Source organism: Microcebus murinus, chromosome 11 (assembly GCF_040939455.1).
Source record: "Microcebus murinus isolate Inina chromosome 11, M.murinus_Inina_mat1.0, whole genome shotgun sequence".
Classification (NCBI taxonomy): Eukaryota; Metazoa; Chordata; class Mammalia; order Primates; family Cheirogaleidae; genus Microcebus; species Microcebus murinus.
The window spans coordinates 55801301-55822500 of record NC_134114.1 but is presented as its reverse complement, the minus strand read 5'-3'; the positions used below and the strand labels follow the sequence as shown (position 1 = coordinate 55822500).

The window sequence follows — 21200 nt, the reverse complement described above, 5'->3', positions numbered from 1 at the left end:
TATTACCATAACATATAAAATAAATGAGTCATGTAAGTTGCACAGGCCACAGAAGCTAAAGGACCTTGCAGTGCCTGGATAATAAAATTTCATTAAATAGATTACACATATTTTTCTTGGAGTCCATTCTCATTTTTCCTTTTATATAAATTATAGTTAGGAAGAAAAAGTGGTCCAGTAGGTTAAATCAGATATTTGGGGAGTTAGGTTCAATTTCTCACAGCATTGAGGCTAGATATTTAGCCTATTTTACTATAATAAAAATGCTACCTCATCCCCCATGTGATTTGGACTATTGTGAAAGTTTAAATTAGTAGATATTTGTTAATGGTTGTTTGGAGATCTGTAGATGACAAGTTCATGTACTAATTTCTTCATAAACTCAATTTTAAAGTGGTTGTTTATGTATTTATTTTTATTTTTTTTACTTTTTGTTTTTTTTTTTGAGGCAGAGTTTCACTCTGTTGCCTGGGCTAGAGTGCCAGTACTGTGGTGTCAGCCTAACTCACAGCAACCTCAAACTCTTGGGCTCAAGTGATCCTCCTGCCTCAGCCTCCCAAGTAGCTGGGACTACAGGCATGTACCACCATGCCCGGCTAATTTTTTCTATATTTTTTTAGTTGTCCAATTAATTTCTTTCTATTTTTAGTAGAGAACAGGGGTCTCGCTCTTGCTCAGACTGGTCTCAAACTCCTGACCTCAAGTGATCCTCCTGCCTCAGCCTCCCACAAGCATGAACCACTGCACCCGGCCTTATTTATTTGTTTATTTATTTTTGAGGCAGTATCTTGCCCTGTCATCATAGCTTGCTGAACCTCAAACTCCTGGGCTCAAATGATCCTCCTGCCTCAGACTCCCATGTAACTGAGTCTATAGGTGCATACCATGACACCCAGCCAGTTTTCCTATTTTTAGTAGAGATGAGGTCTCACTCTTGCTCAGGCTGGTCTTGAACTCCTCAGGTCAGGCAATCCTCCCTCCCCAGGCTCCTAGAGTGCTAAGATTATAGGCCTAAACCACCACACCTGGCCTACAGTGGTTATAACCTTTTCTATTGACGCTGTCTTCAACAGAAAAAGTAATATTACTTTTTGAAAAAAAATTGTGTTCCTTTATAAAATTTTTGACCTAAGGACCACTGAGTATTTATTACCATTCAGATACCACAGCTGCTACGGTAAAGAAATAAACTTGCAGTAGGAAAAATTGGATTGGATTTTAAAAAAAAATTTTGTCAGCTATTATAATGTTATATAATTTTTCAAAATAAATATTTTGCTTCATAATATCACAAGGTGGTATAGCTAGCTATTTTCTACTAAAATGTGAATTCAGTTATAAGAACATTTGATTTTTAAAAGTGATAGGACAGTTATAAATTTCATTGTATTTTATTCAATATTTATTATATTAACATACAGAGATATATACTTGTATTAATCTTGATATTGTTGCTGCTACATTAAGATTTCTTAAAGAAATTAATTGTATTTATATTGATAATGTGATATTTTATTAAATTCTGTAAATTAGAAATTTTGAATAGAATATTTTATATTTAATGTAATATAGAAATTTAGAAATAAAAATTTATCAGTTACTCTAGTCAGAATTTTGAATATTACTTATCTGTCATTTTGTATTCCAAGTTGGTGTTCTATAGACTTTAATTCACTGGATCTTAATAGATGTTTTGAAAAAGTGTTCTGTGCTCAAATTAGTTTGAGAAGGGCTGAGTTAAACAAAATTGAATGTTTCTTTATTGTAAGATTACTCAAAAGCTTTCCTATATGATCCTCTAAGAGGAGAATAGAGTATACAATATTTCCAAAGCTTTATTTGTTCACAGAAACCTTTTTTGTTTTCACTGCATCTATTTACATCTCTTGGAAAAGCATTCCTTTTTCTTCTGTAAAAGAAAGCAATTGTTATCACATTTGAAAAGTGGCAGTTTGATTATATTTACATGGTCAGTTAAAGAATAGATTTCTTTTCCCCTTTGTAGATACATATAAGTTCGAGTCAGCTTCCTGGGATTCTGACTCCTGTGTCTTTCTTTAACCCCAAATGTTACAATTGATTTTTTAGGTTAACTTGGAGAAAAGGATGTTTGTTACAGATTTGTGTTTTTATATAATCATAATAGTTTATCCACAGTCAGGATCCTGAAAGATTCTACCGAATAATTTGTCTGAAATAGTTCAGGAAGACAGTGTAGAATAGCAACTTGGAAAAAGTTGTGGTACTTTTAACATATCATAAATGACATGATTTATATATTCTTCTATTTTTGAAAGATGAATTTAGAGGTTTTTCATGTTTTTATTTGCTAACACATACTGTTAATGGGATAAGAGCTAAAGGTGGTAATTGTGTTCGTGCCTCTAGTTGTGAAAATGCAACATTTTAAAACTGTTTACTGACAAATTCATAAAGTCAGGCTATAAAATTATAGTTTTACTCTAAACGGTTGAAGAATAACAGGTGATTATTTGATATAGTACAAACTTTTTCTAAACTACAGACTATAATTTAGGTGACTTAGACAAGAAAGATTTGGAGGCCTTCAGAGTATTTAGAAATCACTAATCTAATTTTAGAATAATTAAGAAAATTTTACTATATTGAGTTTTTAAACCACATTTGCTAGCTGTTAAAATTGTATCAAGTACAGCTTTATATCAAGTACCTTTACCAAATATTAGTTAAAAGTAATAATTAAGCAATTAAGGACTTAGAAATTTGGCTTAAGTTAGAAAAAACTGCTTTATGCCTGGTGCATTGGCTCACCCCTGTAATCCTAGCGCTGTGAGAGGCTGAGGCCGGAAGATCGCTTGAGCTCAGGAGTTCCAGACCAGCCTGAGCAAGAGCCAGAGCCTGTCTTTACTAAAAATAGAAAAACTTAGCCAAGCGTGGTGGCGAGTGCATGTTGTCCCAGCCACCCAGGAGGCTGAGGCAAGAGAATAGCTTGAGCCCAGGAGTTTCATGTTGCCGTGAGCTGGGCTGATGCCATGGCACTCTAGCCCGGGCAGCAGAGCAAGACTCTGTCTCAAAAAAACAAAACAAAACAAACAAAACAAAAAACTGCTTTATATGTGGTAAAGTACAAAATAAATACACATTGAAAGTGAGCCCTTTAACATACACCAAATTAATGTATGTGTATACCATTAGATAGGAATATAGTATGAAAATTATTTGCAACTCTTGCATTTTTCTGAATGGTAATTATTAATAGTTAATGATTATATTGTCATTCTTTTGTACAAAAAGACTTAAGCCCTCAATGTCAGTAATATGAAAATAGAAGAAATCTTCGTACATGCTGCTTCTTGAACCATTTTGACCTAATGAACAAATCTTAGTGCAATATACTGATTAAACACGTTATACATCAAAGTGCTTCTGTGTAACACTAATAATCCCAAAGCCATGAGTTCTCTGAAACCTAAAACTCTCCAACTAAGAAATCTGGGATTCTGCTCCAAAATTTTCTGATCAGTAATTGAAAGAATAACCTGAGTTGATGGGTCACCATGAATAATTACTAAAGGAAGTGTCATTAAATTGTGTTTATTTTATAATTCAATAAAATTCAGATATTCTAACTGATGCTAACTTTTATTATCTATGAGAAGTGACAGTTATCAATCAGCTGAAATTATTTGTATCAAATGTTATTTTCTTTACCTGTTTTAAATATTGTGATAGTCTATATTAGTCTGGAATAAGTATATAGCCATTATCTGCCTGTTTTAGGCAAACAACTATTTCACAGAGTAAAATGATGGTGTTGAATATTCCTGTGCTAATACTCTAGTTTGCCAATGTCTTCTTTCATATTCTGCCTTAAATCCCCTTTGGAACTAAGTTATATATAATAATTTTAGAAGTAAATTATGAATAATAGTAGTACATATGCAGTTCATCTAATGTAGTACTATTTATCCACCATGTTTTAGGTATTTCTTTTAATACATCTAAACTTGTCAGAGACAAGAGACTTGGCTTTTTTTTTTTTTAAAGTAACTGCATCACATTCTTGGTTCATATTGAATTTGCAGACAACTTAGCTGTTTGTGCCATGAACTACTTACAAGCCAGTCCTGCTTATGTAGTACTTGTATGGTCATATTAATAAAAACAACAATAAAAACCCTCACATGCAGAACTTTTCCCTTATCCACTTGTGCTTCCTTCTGTCCTCAGACTTAGCCAAACCAATTGCTATGAGAAGTTTCCAGTGAATGACATCACAACGATTGTAAGACTGAGTGTGAGTACAGTGTTCTCAGCTCATGTTGGGAATGGAATCAATATGATGATGAGCTCAGTTTTCAACCTGCTTCAGTTGCTGGTGGGATGAGAGGTAAGGAGAGGGACATTCCACTCAGAATAAGCAACATCTCCAGCCCCATCTCATTTTATGGGTGTTTGTGTGTAGCAGGTTCTTCCTTACTTTGCCAACTCCCAAAATCTTAACTATAATTATCAGTTGAAGCTTGGAAATAGTGGAAAATCTCTTAGGATTTTATAGTGACCACAAGAGGATTAGTAGAAAATGACTCACTGAATTTTAACTATATACATTTTACTTTATTATAGGCCCTCAGCACTAAATCATCAGATTCTGACGTCATCCTTCCTTTTTTCCACTCTAAGGAACTAGTAAGAATTTGGTTTTTTTGAGACTGAGTCTCACTCAGTTGCCCTGAGTAGAGTGCTGTGGTCAGCCTAACTCACAGCAACCTCAGACTCTTGGACTCAAGCCATCCTTCTCCCTCAGCCTCCCAAGTAACTGGGATTACAGGCATGTACCACCATGCCTGGCTAATTTTTCTATTTTTAGTAGAGAATGGGTGCCATCTTGTTTCCTTTGTAGCACCATTACACATCTTGCCCCATAATAGTTTACAGACATTAATATCTAGCTACTTACTTCCCACTTTCTTGTAAGTTACAGTTTAGGGGCTTTGATATTTTACTATTTAGCAATCCCCCCCATCCCCAATATCCTATAAGTTACAGAAGTACTTTGTAAATTGAAAATATAATGTAGATAGAAGATAATATTTATTCTGGATACTACTATCTACCATGATTATTAAAAAGTTTTTAAAGTTTTATACTATTTTAGTTTTAAATGTGAAATATAGACTTCTACACTAAATTTATATAGAATATTTCTTAATACAGTGGAAAACATAAAACTAGGGATTGTGCATAATTTAATCTTTATTTTCTTCATGCTTATTTGTAGATGGGAAGAAAAAGATGAGGTATCTTGGTTTCTAAATGGTTTATCAGTTTAGAATGATTTAGTCCAAAATAGGAAAGCCTTATTTCTGTACCTACAGAACAATCTTCTGCTGTTAATGACTCTGTCACTTCAGATGCTTTTAGCTTTAAGTAATAGAAGATCAAACTATATGTGGCTTAAACTATAAGGATATTTATTATCTCTTATAATAAGAAAACTGGAGGTAGTGTGCTGGTTGGTTAATTCAGTAGTTCAATATCCTCATCAAGGACTGGAGTTCTTCCATATCCCAGAGTGACCTATCCCTCTAGGCAGGATTTCCTCATGATCCCAAGGTGCCTGCACAAGTAGCAGGTGTTACATAGAGGTGACAATGTCCAGAAGAGAAAAGGGATTATATCCCATTAAGGAGCACTGACAACCCCCCAGCAGATGTCCTTTATGTAGCTTTGGCCAGAATTGGGTCACTTTCACATGCCTAAAGTTATCACTTGGCAAAGGGAGGAAGACCATTATGATTAGCTTCTTCCTTTGAAGGACATGACTTCATGGATAATCATAAGCAAAATTGGATTCTGTTGGCAAGAAGTGGAGGAATGGCTGCTGGATAGGCAATTAACAATGCTTGCTATAATTGAGCACATATAAACTTTTTTATGTGTTCAAATGTTTGAAAATTATTAATTTTTTAGAAAGTGATTAATAGTAACTAAGGTTATGGAGTTTAGAATAAAACAGTCCTTTGGCACTTAACAAATGTTAGAAGCTACTGACTTCTAACAGTAGCTACTGACAAGCTACTGACTAAAATGAGAATAATAGTGGTACTTATTTTATAAGATTGTTTTGAAAATTAAATGACAATGCCTTTAGCATGCTTTTGCACACTACTTAGCTCTTAGTAAGTGGTCAATATGTGTTAGCTGCTTTTATTATCATATTTTAATTTTAACTTATTATGAATGATTCAAGCTTTTGCCCATTATATATCATGTTTCATGAGATGCCAATGTTACAACAATCTTTTCCTGAATTGTAACTGTTGAACTTCACCAAACAGCAAGGTTTGGGAGAGCAGATAAGGTGATGTCCATTGGAAATGCTAAAACCTGAAAAGTTATTTGTCCAACCTAACTAACTTTTATCAGTGTTACTGCCTTCAGCTTAAAATTTTCATTAGCAATATCATTTTTGACTAGCTTCATGAAATACAGTAGCTTAGATTTTATTCATTTCTGAAATATTGATGTTCTAGTTCTATTTTAATCTAAAGACTCTTTTAAAAACATTGTGGAGAAGAATAATGAACAAGAGACTGTAAAATGGAGATAATACTACTTAAAATAGGGTTGTAAGTATTAAATGCAATAAAGTTCTCAAAGAGATCTGTTCATATTAGGCCCTCAATATAAATTTCTTCTTTTCTTTCATCTCACACAATACAAATCTCAAAAGTATTGTTTCTTTACAGACAGGAGAGTTATCAGTAGAGAAGAGCTATATCAGGAAGAAGGAAGTCATACTAGAGATTTCAAACAGAGGGTTTAATACAAAGAACTGATAACACAGAGGTTCATATAATTTTTATAAAATACTAAACTTTCGTTAGCCAATCAGGGGTCATATTAGTCACCACTCACAGCATGGTTTTTAATAAGAAAAATTTGGTACGGCCAGGCGTGGTGGCTCACACCTGTAATCCTAGCACTCTGGGAGGCCACGGCTGGTGGAATACTGGAGGTCAGGAGTTCAAAACCAGCCTTAGCAAGACCCCATCTCTACCAAAAATAGAAAGAAATTAATTGATCAACTAAAATATATATATATATACAAAAAAATTAGCCGGGCATGGTGGCGCATACCTGTAGTCCCAGCTACTTGGGAGGCTGAGGCAGGAGGATTGCTTGAGCCCAGGAGTTTGAGGTTGCTGTGTGCTAGGCTGATGCCATGGCACTCACTCTAGCCTGGGCAACAAAGTGAGACTTTGTCTTAAAAAAAAAAAAAATTGGTAGAGATTCTTTAACTTTTAAAGTAAAAAGACACAAATTGAATATTTCAAACAAGTGGGGAAAGGTATGTTTTGCTCATAAATTTATTCTAAAAGTTGAAAATGAATAAATGGATTACATTTATATAATTTTAAATAAGGTATATAGTATAAGATTACATTTCTTTCCCTATGGGTTCTGTGCTGCCCAAAGGAAATTGTTCTTATAAATCTAGGTTAAATGGGTTATCTTTTTCATTAATTACTTCATATCACAACCATACCTCTGTGTGTGTGTGTGTGTGTGTGTGTGTGTGTGTGTGTGTGTGTGTGTGTATGGTGAGGGAGTGAGGGTCCTGGAGTTTGTTTTCATTTTTATAATTGAAAGAAAAAACATATTACTTCTTTATCGTATCATTAGTGTCTTCTCTCCTTTCTACTCATTGTCTCTGTTCCTTAGAATCTACTCCATTCTTCTTCTTAAAAATGTTCCCAGAAGAGCTCACACTAAGATTCTCATTTGGACTGATTTCGAGGCTTTTAGCATAGTTTTAATCTTGGGATATTAATATTTTTTTCTTCATTGGACTGTTGTTGCATTATGTTGACCATGACTTCTTGGTCTCATGACTTCTTTTCTTGATTTTCATCTTCCATTTGTTGGAGTACATTCTTAAGTAAATTTTTCAGGAAGGGGACATAGTAGATAAACTTTGGATTTTCATATAACTAAAAATAGTTCCCTTGGCCTATAACTTCTTTCATCAGTTATTTGTAAGACTTATTGCCTCTTTCAGATCTTAACTCATGTATCCTTTTCTCAAAGAAACCTTCCCTAATCCTCCTACTTTAAATTGCAAACCCCCAATATTACAACCCTCCACTGCTTTTTCTGTATAGCACTTACCATAATCTTACATGCTATATATTTTGCTTATGTAATTGTCTTTATTTCCCCACTAAAAAGTGCCATAGGGCAGGGATTTTTGTAGTTTTATTCACTGCTCGTATCCTTGGTACATAAAATCATGCCTGGCACATAGTAGCTGCTGAATAAATAATTGCTAAGTGAACTAATGAATTTCTCCTTCACCCATTATTATAGTTATAAATCCAGGCTATAAATCATCTTCTTTCAGAATTTTGAAGAAATCACGCCATCTTCTGATATCTGGTGTTATTAATGAGAAATATAATGTCAATCTAATTCTTCTTCCTTTTATAGATGACCTATTTATTCTCTTTTTGAAAGCTTTAATTTTCATGGAGCTCTGTAAATTCTTAATGTACATAGGTATGGGATTTTTCATTGTTCCTACTTGGCACTTAGGAAGCCCTTTCAATTAAGAGTACTGTTTTTCTCCCTCTGGGAAATTTTTATTCTTAGACAAAAAAAATTCATCCCCTGCCTTTTTTCTGTACTATCTACAACTCCTATTGGTTATATAGTGAACCTATCAGATTTATCTTCTTTTCTCTTAGTATTCCCTTTGTCTCTTTTAAAATTTATTCCTCTTTAGTGTTAAGTTTTCCTATGCTTATTAATGTTTAAATAGTGAAATCTGGCATATTTTCTTTGACCAAAATAAATATCAAATCTAGGCTAAAATAGGAGTAGATTGCTTAAATATTTGTATTTTGTTGTTGACTAATAATCACTAATGACAAAAGTGGCTTATCACATTCGTAGGAAAAGGAAATGTTAGTAAATGATCACTGGTTGACTGGAAAAGGAGTTAGTCTAATTTCACATCATCACTATGTATTTTAAATATTTTGTAGTAAGAAAATATTTCATGTCTATAAAATTTATAGGTAGGGATGTTCATCACATTATTATTTATCATATGGGAATAGCTTAAGTATCCAATAGGATAACACTTCAATATATTGCCATCTCAGTACTGTGAAATGCTTTATAATATTAACAGCTATATTTTCAGAGAGTATTTAATGACATTAGAAATGATTTATTATCCCAATTTTTTTTTACATTTCTGAATATAAATTTCACACACACATGTTGAGAGAAAAAGATTAGTAGAAAATATTCAAAATGCTGGTACAGGTCCATAGTCCCTTGGGCCCAAATGTGTTCCTGAATTCCAAATTTTTTAGATTTCAGAATAGTAATATGTGCATTTATATAAGAGCATCTAGAAAAGTACTCTGTAATCAAATACATTAATATTTCTGCAGTGAAAAATAACTGTTTACATTAAGTGATATGCGTTAAGGCTATAGTTTTATGTCATTTGAAGTCACACTTTACTACTAAATGAATTTATGTCAAACTTAATAAAAACCTTTTTTTTGCTTTTTTGAATTTCAGAATTACTAGGTATGCGCATTTTGGATCAGTAGTAATTAGATCAATGAGATTTTGACTGATTTTTAAAAATTTATTGTTTTTAATTTTATTCAATAAATATAGGAAAATATGCATGTGTATGTTACAGAAGAATTTCTTAGTAACAAATCTAAAAATTTTAACTATACATACTTAACTGAGTCACATTTTCTTATCAAATCTTAACCTTACTAGAACAGGGAAAAGAGCCAGATTCACCAGAAGATACTCACTAATTCAGTACATATTTATCTAGTAGTTTCTATTTTAGTAAGTATTGATAAAGATGCTCAACCTTATTAGAATAATTAATTTTTCAAACCATCATACAGTATTATTTCACACTCTTTTGATTGTCAGAAATGTAATAATTCCAATAGTTCCAGTTGTTCACCAGGATGTCAAGGAGAAATAGGAAATTTCATACACTGCAGACTGAGTATCAATTGATAAAACTACTTTGGGAAGCAATTTGGTAATAATCTAGTGAAGTTGACAGTGTGTAGATACTCAATAAAACCTCTTCAGCATCATGTGATCTGTCATTACTACATTGATTTATACTCCATTAGAGTGAAATCTTTTCTATTTCTCATACTGCATCTTACCCCCTAGCATTTTATTCACTATAGTTTTACATACTGGCATTACTTAGTTTTCACTAACTGGATGATTTTTTTTTTGTTTTTCAGGGCAGTACATTTTGCTATTCAATAACTTTTTTCCTGAGGCTTTTCCCAAAATGTGACTTTTTTAAACAAAAGCTTTACTTGTGTTTGTCTTGATATTCCAATAGCCATGCCAATAATCAGCACCTTTACTTGTCAAATATGATATGTATTTTAAGTGTCTCTTCAGTTTTGCTAGAGCTATTGCTGCTGTTTTTCATAGACAAGCACAATGAAAAGGGATGACTTAGATTATCAATCAGAATTGTCTATAGGCCTAAACATAGAATCCTCCTCTTCTATTGTATACTTCCTCAAAAATCACATTTTTCTTCTCAATTTTGTGAATCATTTTTGTTCCACTTCAGCATTGTCTTATGTAATTTTTATAAGTTGAATAAGTTAAAAATGCAGTAATGAGATTTCTAGACTTAACTTTTTATTCATTCACCCAATACTGAATGTCTACTATGTATGAAGATCAAGAATCCCTATGAGCTGGGCACAGTGGTTTATGAGCGCCAATAATCCCAAAACTTTGGGAGTCCGAGACTGGAGGATCACTTGAGGTCAGGAGTTGAAGACTAGCCTGGGCAACATAGCAGGACCCCATCTCTAAAAAAGAAAAATTAGCTAGGTGGTGGTGCACACCTGTAGTCCCAGCTACCCGAAGGGCTAAGATAGGAGGACCACTTGAGCATAGGAGTTTGAGGCTGCCATGAGCTATTGTGCCACTGCACTGTAGCCTGGGTGACAGAGACCCTGTCTCTAAAAAAATAAGAATATAACTTGATCCTCTTTTCAAGGCACTTAAAATCTAGCAAGTAACCTGGCTTTAGCACAGTGTGGTAAATGCTAATATAGTTTAATAGGGGTTGGATAGAATTAAGTGGAGGTCTTCCAAGTCAGAGGTTAGCCAACCATTTTTTGTAAAGGACCAGGTATATATTTTAAGTTTAGTGGACCATATGGTTCTATCACATAGCAGCCATAGATGAAACATAAATGAATGAATATGTCTGTGTTCCAATAAAACTGTATTTATGGACACTGAAATTTGAATTCCATATAATTTTCACATCACAAATTTAAAAAAAATTAACCATTTAAAAATGTAATAATCATTTGTATTAGATCATATAAAAACGAGTGGCAGACTGGATTTGGTTCTCTAGCCATAGTTTGCTTACCCCTATTTAAGTTTCTGGATTTACAGGATATTATGGAATGGGCCTCTCTTTGATAGCCTATTCAAACTACTTTCATTACTATGGGAGTTCAGTAGCCTACTAGGCTTAGAAATACTGAAAGTCGCATTGCTAATCCAGTGGTTTCTGAATATCCCTGATGCTCTGAATGATAATCTTAATATAATAATAAAAAATGGATAACAACATTGTTGCATTGATGACATGCAAGATACTCCACACAGATCCCAAACTCAAATGCTTACAGGTGCCAAGTATAACATCTGAGTGTTTAGCAAACGGAGTTCTGTGAATTTGGGGCAAAGTGAAAAGCACATGACCCATCTAAAAAAGACAGTAGTCACCCGTTAGCTCTTAGTAGGAATGCAGCCTCCGTGTTCCCTGATGAAAACATCCAACAGGAGCCAGAAGTCCAGATTAATATGTCAAAAATATCCCAGCAACAAAACTTTAAAAAAATTCCTTATAACATTGTGAGTCAAAACCATCTTTAGATTTCATTTAAGCAGGCTGGCAATCTTGTCCTAACTAGTTTCTTTTGTTATTTAAAAGGAACTTTTGGAGAAATCCCTGTAATGATATCATTACATATTTTATTTTGAAATTTTATATCTCAAAGGATATTTTTATCTTAATATTGAAAATTATTGTTAAAGCAATTTTAATTTATAAATCAAATGAAGATTTCTGTACATAATATCCACATGTTCAACTGTTTAATGTATCAGTACTTGCAGCTTTGTGGTCACAAGCTTTTTTTTTTCTTTTTTCTAACCCCTTTTTTGCAACAGCTTTATTGAAATAAAATTTATATACCATATAATTCACCCATTTGAGGTCTGCAATTCATTGGTTTTTAGTATATTCACAGAGTTATACAATTATTACCACAGTCATTTTTAGAATATTTTTATCGCCCCATAAAGAAATCCCATGCCTGTTAGCTGTCACCCTCCCAATTCCCCTGTCTTCTCCAGTCCTCGATAACCACTAATCTACTTTGTTTCTATAGATTTGCCTGATCTGGATATGTTCTATAAATAGAGTCATACAATATGTGGTCTTTTGTGTCTGGCTTCTTTCATTTAACAAATGTTTTCAGGGTTCATCCATGTTGTGGCATGAATCAATACTTCATCTTTTAAAATCGCCAATTATTCCATTTTAAGGATATACCATGTTTGTTCATCAGTTAGTGCAGGGGGCCACAATCTATGGTGAGTTGTTTAATTATTTCATTATACGTTACAATGTAATAGTAATAGAAACAAAGTGCACAAATAAATATAATACACTTGAAGCATCCTAAAACCATCCCCTGCTCCCCAGTCCGTGGAAAAATTGTCTTCCATGAAACCAGTCCCTGGTGCCAAAAAGGTTAGTGGACTTTTGGGTTGTTTCCACGTTTTGCATATCATATATAATGTTGCTACAAACATTCATAGCCATATGTTTTCATTTATCTAGGGTATATGCCTAGGAATGGAATTGCCAGGGCATATAGTAACTCCGTGTTTTAACTTTTTGAGGAATAGCCAGACTTCTGCAAAGCAACTTCACAGTTTTCATTGTCACCAGCAATGTTTGATGATTCCAATTTCTTCATATCCTTGTCAACACTTTTTATTTATTATAGGACTTTTTTTTTGATTATGGAAATCCCAATGGGTGTGAAGTGTTATCTCACTATGGTTTTGATTTGCATTTCTCTCACGACTAATGACGTTGAACATCTTTTCATGTGCTTATTGCACATTTGTATAATATATCTTTTTTGGAGAAAAAGATTCTTAGCCCATTTTTTAGTTGGGTTATTTGCCTTTTTATTATTGAGTCATGTTATTTATGTATTCTAATTTTGATGAAGTCCAATTTATCTATTTTTGCTTTTCTTGCTTGTGCCTTTGGTGTGATATCTAAAAATTCATTGCCAAATCCAGGGTTACCAAAACTTACCCCTGTGTTTTCATCCAAGAGCATTATTGTTTTAGCTATTACATTTAGATCTTTGACCCATTTTGAGTTAATTTTTATATATGGTGTGAGGGGGCAGGGGGAAAACATACATGCTTTTTAACCTCAAAAATCAAGCCAAAGTTAAAATGTTTGAGAATATTAAAAAATAAGTGAGTAAGTAAATAAATAAGTAGTAGGAGATAGGTAAAACGTGATACATTTGAATATTTGGTTGTAGCATGGAGGTCCACAGTTCCAGTTGATCTTCTAGACGGGTATCAGTCATTTGTGACCTTAAGGGCATCTTAATTTGGGTTAGGTAGAATGTAGATTTGCAGCAGTAAGTGGTTGAAAAGCAAAAAGGCATTTTTCAAGCATGTTGAAGGTGTGGATAATCTATTACATTTTTCCATATTTCAGTTGGATCTTTCTCAGCATCAAACAATGACTTTAAAATGTCATCTACTGAGAGCTCAGTCAATTCCATCTGTAGTTCTTTAGATGCCTTGGTGATATCAACTAGGTGAGGCCAAAATGCTAATTTGAGTGTGATGTCATGATTGTCAAAGTCAGTGAACCTTTCATGTATTCCCCAATTGATAGGTCTATAACAGCTGTGTATTCTTCAGATGATTAGCATATATCATCCTGCTCATCAATGACCTTTGCTAATGGGAGAAAATGTTCATCTGAAATTTCCTTTGAAGAAGTGTTTTGGAAAAATATAGCTTTTTTTGAAATGCTGGGTTTTGTTTTTTGGGTTTTTTTTTTGCCACATATCACATATAGACTTAGTTTTACCTTGCAAAGAAATATTCAAGTCATTTTGATTCGACATGATATCACACAGAAATGCTGCATTCCTATAGAAATCTTCTTTCAGTAATTCACATTGCTAATTCTATTCTTCACAAAATATAACTCTGTTCTCACAGAGATAAAATTTTGGCTGACACCTGTCCCTATGATAGCCAACACACTTTAGAATGAAAATAGCAAACCCACACTGAATACCTCATGTTCAACTTTAGCATGTTCTGAAACTGATGATGCTGTGTTACATTTGCACTAATGTAGTTAACAATACTTGTTGCGAAGTGTCACTTAAAATAGTAGCATTAGCACAGAGGTTTTACTAATGCATGATACAATGAAAAGACATGAGAGCATCTGGATCTGTTAATACTTTTTTATCTGTGCAATAAACCCTTCATGTTTTCCTGTCATGGAAGGTGCACTATAACTAAATTTACCAAATTAAGTCCAGCTTCACTACATTTATCTTGAAAGTTGTTGAAGGCATCTATTCCCTGTGTTCTATTGACAAGAGTGCCCAAAGTGAGTAACTCTTTCTTCATAGCAAAGAAAATCTTCTGTTATACACGAATGAGGTATAAAACCTATGCCAAGTCAGTAGTATCAGTTGATTCATCCAAAGCGATTGAATAATATATATTTTCCTTTTGAAGTATTGCATGAAGTTGTTCTGTTAAGTTGAAGACTGATTCATGCTGTCAGTCAGTTATGGTTCTCCTTAAAAGAGGCAGTTGTTTGTACTTTGAAATGTTATTGGGGTCTAAGCATTCTACAACTTTGAGAATGTATTCTTTCATAATTTCTTTTTTTTTTCTCCTTTTATTTCATCATATTATGGGGGTACAGATATTGTTGGGGTTACATATATTGCCCCTGCCACCCCTCCCCCCTTTCATAATTTCTACGTCACTGCATGGCTTCTCTTTTTCCCCCGAGTATATAAGCTACTTTATAAGTTGCTTCAGTGGCATTATTTCCAGGTCTTATTACTGCTTGAAAGAATTGTCTTTGCTTTTGTGTTTCATCTTCTTATTTCTGCAATACAACATTTTGTGCCTCTCCCTCTTTAATAAAAATATTTGTGGTCCTTATGAGTATTCAGTTCAATGCTGATGAGCATTGAATTTCTTTAATGTTCATATTGCAGTATCACAAAGTAAGCAAATCATGTTATCTTTAGCAGAAACAAGATAATATTGAAATTCCCAATCCTCATTAAAAAAATCTGTTTTCTTCGGCATTCTCTTGGTCTTCTTTGACGTAATGGGCTGTTAAACAGAATTTAAAAATATCTGTCGAGCTGTGCAACTATTCACAAATTCTACTTCCGACAGAAACACACTGCACCATTGTCAAAAGCTGATAACAGACTGGTGTACTCGACCCCCATAAACTCTGGCCAACCAGCCTTATGCAATAGTGGTGCCACTCAGGCAGGGGAAGTTAGAAGTAAATCATGGGCATAGCAGCTGTCAATTTAGCCCTTGTGGCTAATGTTCTAATTGTGCTGCTCAGTCTGGAATGATTCTTTCATTGAAACTTATTTTATTCTTTGGCGTTTTAAATACAATCAAAAATAAAAATATGAAAGATGATCAGAAATGTACTGATAAAAATAAAAGGATTTTTTCTATAAAATTTGGATTCAGTGAAAAGACTACACTTAATGACCTAGTAGGCCACATGAGACCTTAAGGCCACAGGTTCCCAGGCCCTGGTATAAGGTATTCATCATACTATTAATACTTTCTTTATATTTTTTGTTTGAAAATATCCATGATAAAATATTTTTCTAACTATCCTATTACAGTTTCTTACCACTATTAATTGTATTGGTATATCATCTATATACTTAGCATGGCTTGGTGTTGGACTATTGTTATTAGATGGCCATAAGTACAAGTTTGGTTATAATTATGAAAATCTTATTTATAATAAGAAAAACTATAAAATTAACAGATTACTAAAACTTTTTTAGTCCAAGGTCTCTAAATTTTTTATTTTCCCCCAAATTTTATTCAACTTAGCATTTTATGAACAGAATGTTTAAGTGTGTTGTATACAAATTTGTGAAAAGTTCATGGCTTTCTACAAAGTATTTCTCAAACTTGTATTGAAGAGCAGCTGTTCTGGACAGTATTGAGGGGTAAAATGTCCTGTTTTGCCTTGAGTAAGTTTGCATGTGAACAAAGTTAAACATTTTCTTGCTACAAGATTTCTCAGGACCTTTTAATATTCAAATAATTATAAATTTTTTAGAGTTGGCAAGCAATGTTTTTTAAGCTTACTTGACCACTAGGACACCATGAAATAGTTTGAAAAACTATTCCAAACTAGTTTGCACTATATATGTAAAGTCACATTATGTCGTACATAGTTTAAGTTATCATTGATTATTACCCTGATAGTTATCATTTCTTTACATGTCTTCTTATAATTATTCTTTTCTGTTGCTCTTATTTCCTTGTTTTTCCCTTATACATTTATTTGTCTAACTACTAAAAGTGTCCAGATTTTGAATTTGCTGTATTGTTTCTCTGTATGTATAGGTTTGTAAAATTAATGGAAAATATTTTCAGTTAATTATGCCCTTAAAATATAATAAATTATTACTTTGTACTTGTTATCTTAACTAGTAGCATTTGCACAACTTACAGAGGAGAGCAGTGTTTAGAGAATGATAACTACTAGGTAGATTTGATATCTTTTTTTGTTGATTCTTTATTACAGAAAATCTAGAAATTATTAGGTTGGTGCAAAAGTAATTGCGATTTTAGCATCATTGAAATTGCCATTTGATACTGGAATACATTCTTAAATAAATGTGATTATGTTATACATCATTTTAATGCACATTTCTTGCTTTGTTTTGCTAATAACGTATTACTTGCTGTTTATTTTACATTTATTTTAGAGTATGGAAATGATGTTAGATAAATAGCAAATTCAAGTGATTTTCTTATTCGTAAAGCAGCTGAGACAACTCAAAACACCAACAACACATTTGGCCCAGGAACTGGTAACTAGCAAACAAATAAACATACAGTGCAGTGATGGTTCAAGAAGTTTTGCAAAGGAGATGAGAACCTTGAAGATGAGGAGCGCAGTGACCAGCCATCAGAAGTTGACAACTACCAGTTGTAGGTGATAGTTTTACAACTATACAAGAAGTTGACAAAGAACTCAACATGGACCATTCTATGGTTGTTAGGCATTTGAAGCAAATTGGGAAGGTGAAAAAGCTACATAAGTGGATGCCTCATGAGCTGACCAAAAACCAAAAAAATCGTCGTTTTGAAGTGTCATCTTCTCGTCTTGTATGAAACAACAAACCATTTCTCAATCGGATCTTGATTTGGGACAAAAAATGGATTTTATGCAACTGGTGATGACCAGCTCAGTTGTTGGGACTGATAAGCAGTTCCAAAGCACTTCCCAAAGCCAAACTTGTACCAAAAAAGGTCATGGTCACTGTTTGGTGATCTGATGCTGATCTGATCCACTACAGCTTTCTGAATTGTGGCGAAACCATTGCATCTAAGAAGTATGCTCAGCAAATCGATGAGATGCACTGAAAATTGCACGGCATTGTTCAACAGAAGGGGCCCAATTCTTCTCATGACAGCACTCGACCACACGTGGCAACAACCAACGCTTCAAAAGTTGAACAAATTGGGCTACGAAGTTTTGCCTTATCTTCCAGGTTCACCTGACCTTTCGCCAACTGACTACCATGTCTTCAAGCATCTCGACAACTTTTTGTAGGGAAAACACTTCCACAACCAGCAGGTTGCAGAAAATGCTTTCCAAGAGTTCGTGGAATCCCGAAGCACAGATTTTTACGCTACAAGAATAAACAAACTTCTTGTTGAGAAAAATGTGGTGATTGTAATGGTTCCTTTTTTGATTAATAAAGTTGTGTTTGAGCCTAGTTATAATGATTTAAAATTCACAGTCTGAAACCACAATTACTTTTGCACCAACCTAATATAACTAAAGGAAAACTGTCTAACTTTAAAATGATTGAAAATTGTGCTACTTGGAGATAATCTTAGCATCTGTCTTTTTTGATAAAAGTAATATTTATTATACATGTGGGGAAAACCCCACAAACTTTATTGGAAGGCATGAAATGAAAGTCTCCCTAGTATTTCCTAACTTATCTCTCCTCCCCCAAATCATTAGGTATTTTCTCTTCAGGTAACTACAGAGAGTAGTTTCTTGTATGTTCTTTGTTAATTGTTTCTTGAGTATCCTTTTTTGTTTGTTTAACATTTAAAGCAACGTAAAATTTATACCCTATTTTGTACTTCGGTTTTTTCACTTGGAAATATTTCAGGGTAAGTATATGAGGGTCTCATAATATTCTGCAATATGTACTATCAACATTTTGTTATATTTCATTCCATCTCTATAGATAAGACAAGATCATGAAGGACAGGATGAGCCTTGCTAGCACATCTCAAAATTCCAAACTGGAACATTTAGTATTTAGTATGTAGTTTATGTGGTGATTTAAATCCTGACTTAAAATTTTTCTAGATACTATGACAAGAGTTTTTGGTTTGGGGGTTTGTGTTTTGTTTTGCAAACTTATATTAAGTCCTATTAGAATATGAAAATTAAATCATGTTTTGAAATACACTTAAACATCTTCTTTGCAAATAATTAGACAAAAGCCCGATTTTGATAAGCAGAAAATTGCTTGTTTGCTAGACGTAAACAAGCAAGCCAAATGGAGAAAGTTACTTTTAACATATATGAACTCGGAAAGGTTTTTTTCTTCTGCTCTTTCAATAATGTGTATATAGGTATGTTAATATTTTATTGGACTATACTTTTATATTAAAGCTTTGATTAACCAGAATTAGGGGAGATGGAGCTATTATGGTTAATTGAATTTTGATTGTCTAAGGAATAATCAGTAGAACTTTGTATTGCACTATTCCTTATTGTTGGAAATCTTCCTGATTTATATCAATGCTTTTTCTTCCTTTAGTAAATAAATGCTCGTTTTTTCACTGCTTGTCTGTAAGAGAATCACATCTAAATTATCTATCCCAGCTCCTCCTGCAAAGAAAATCTGGCATAAAATTAAGTGCACAGTAAATACTTGTTAAACAATTTGGTTGAAAATAATCTCATCTCATCTTTGTTTTGGATTGCTCATGGAATGTACTAATTTTTTTCCTCCAGTAAACTGAGCTTTTACATTATGCTGTTTCAAATGCACATATAAAGGCTTGGAAAACATACCAATAAAAAAATAAGACAGAAGTATTATTATATAATCAAATGTTGTTTTCACATTGTAAATATAATGGAATGGATTTTTAATTAAGAATTTCATACTTTGATAGATTACACTTACTTGAGGTAGGTGTAGGACTTAAAAGCATGAGGATCATACTTATATCTATGACTAAACTATTTTTCTTCTCTTCCTCGCCACCATCTAGTAGATATACTTTGGTATTTTAAGTATATTTTATATATTTTTTTTTCTTTCTTGTAGTCTATTCTCTAGAGAGAAAACTGGTTCTCTGAAACACTTTTGGTTTATTTATAGATTGGTCAAAGAAAAAGTGATGTATGAGAAAGAAGCAAAACAACAAGAAGAAAAGATTGAAAAAATGAGAGCTGAAGATGGTGAAAATTATGCCATTAAAAAGCAGGTAAAATTATATGATAAATAATAATAACTAACATTTACAGAATACCATGTTAACTAACATAGTCTTTACAACAGTTGTTTGAGATGGTACTACTTTTTACTTCTTTACTATTAAAACCTCTATTTAAAGATAAGAAAACTGAAGCACAGGTTAAATAACCACCCATGGTCACACAAATGCTAAGTGGCATAAATAAGATTTGAACACAGGCATTCTGGCTCTAGAATCTGCACTCTTAACCACTAAGCTATACCACCTTTCCAATTTTAAGTATTAAATATAAAAATGGGCTAATTTTATATTAAATATACATAAGTGTTTAAATTCACAAATATTTTTTCCAAACTGATGTGTGAAGACCACTAAAATATGTATTACACTTTTCAATGACTACTTATGTTTGTCTTCTTATTTTATTGAGCTTCTAGAAGAGCCTTCCTCTATGTGTGACATAGCACTTTGTATATAAAGGAGATTTGTGTGTCAGATAATGCCATCCTCGGTCATTTCTCATTACCTTGGATTTTCTCTCACTTGGATCCATTTTGCTCTGACATTCCTAGCTCTTCTAAATTGTTTTAAACACAGGCTTACGATGCTATCTATCTCTTAGTGTCTACCAAATTTCCTACTTGAAGTTGGTTGCCAGAATGCAGGGGAGATTCCCTCTCCTGGTCTAGGCCTAATTTTGGTTCTTTTAAAAGTAAGTTCCTAGGCAGAAGTTTCAGGATGCTAAAAGGCCAAAATACCAATCAATGAAAGAGTCATTCTGCTGCCCTTTTCTTTTCTGGCTAAACAATGTAATATATCATTCAAATATTGCCCAAATTGATTTTAGCTTCTCATATCCCTCTTCTTCTCCACTATCCTCAACCCCCAATTACAGAGGGTTTTGCCCTCACTTGGTGAAAGTATTCTGGTTGGTTTGTTTTTTAACCTATCCTGGAGCTGAAATGATTGGGAGTAATGACACTCAATCAAACATATCTCTATTAATAATTTCTTCTGAGGCATGACTCATCTCTTATTTTCTGTAAGTAATGTTATAAGATAAACTGGTATAATTTTGGACAAAGATCTCTCACAAAACTTTGTAGCTATTACATGTAATTGCAGTGATGTGAAATTTGTCTTTTTGAGAAAGATTCACACGTTTTTGTGACTCATTTGAAAAATGAGTTAACATTTATAATTAGATGTTTCTGTTTTTTCCTCTAAATTAAGGAGAATTTTTTTTCATTAATATTAAGAAAATATTAGGAGGCTTCAGTCAACAAAGA

At 33.2% G+C, this 21200-nt stretch overlaps 1 protein-coding gene across 2 annotated transcripts in view; it reads left to right on the top strand.

The window, feature by feature from the left end:
• TBCA (tubulin folding cofactor A) overlaps positions 1-21200 on the top strand; it is a 70446-nt gene that overhangs the window by 38974 nt on the left and 10272 nt on the right. For both annotated transcript variants that reach the window (XM_076008137.1, XM_012738329.2), the window contains exon 2: positions 19815-19920. In XM_076008137.1, the coding sequence (XP_075864252.1) occupies positions 19815-19920 (106 nt within the window). The remainder of the gene's footprint in view (positions 1-19814; positions 19921-21200) is intronic.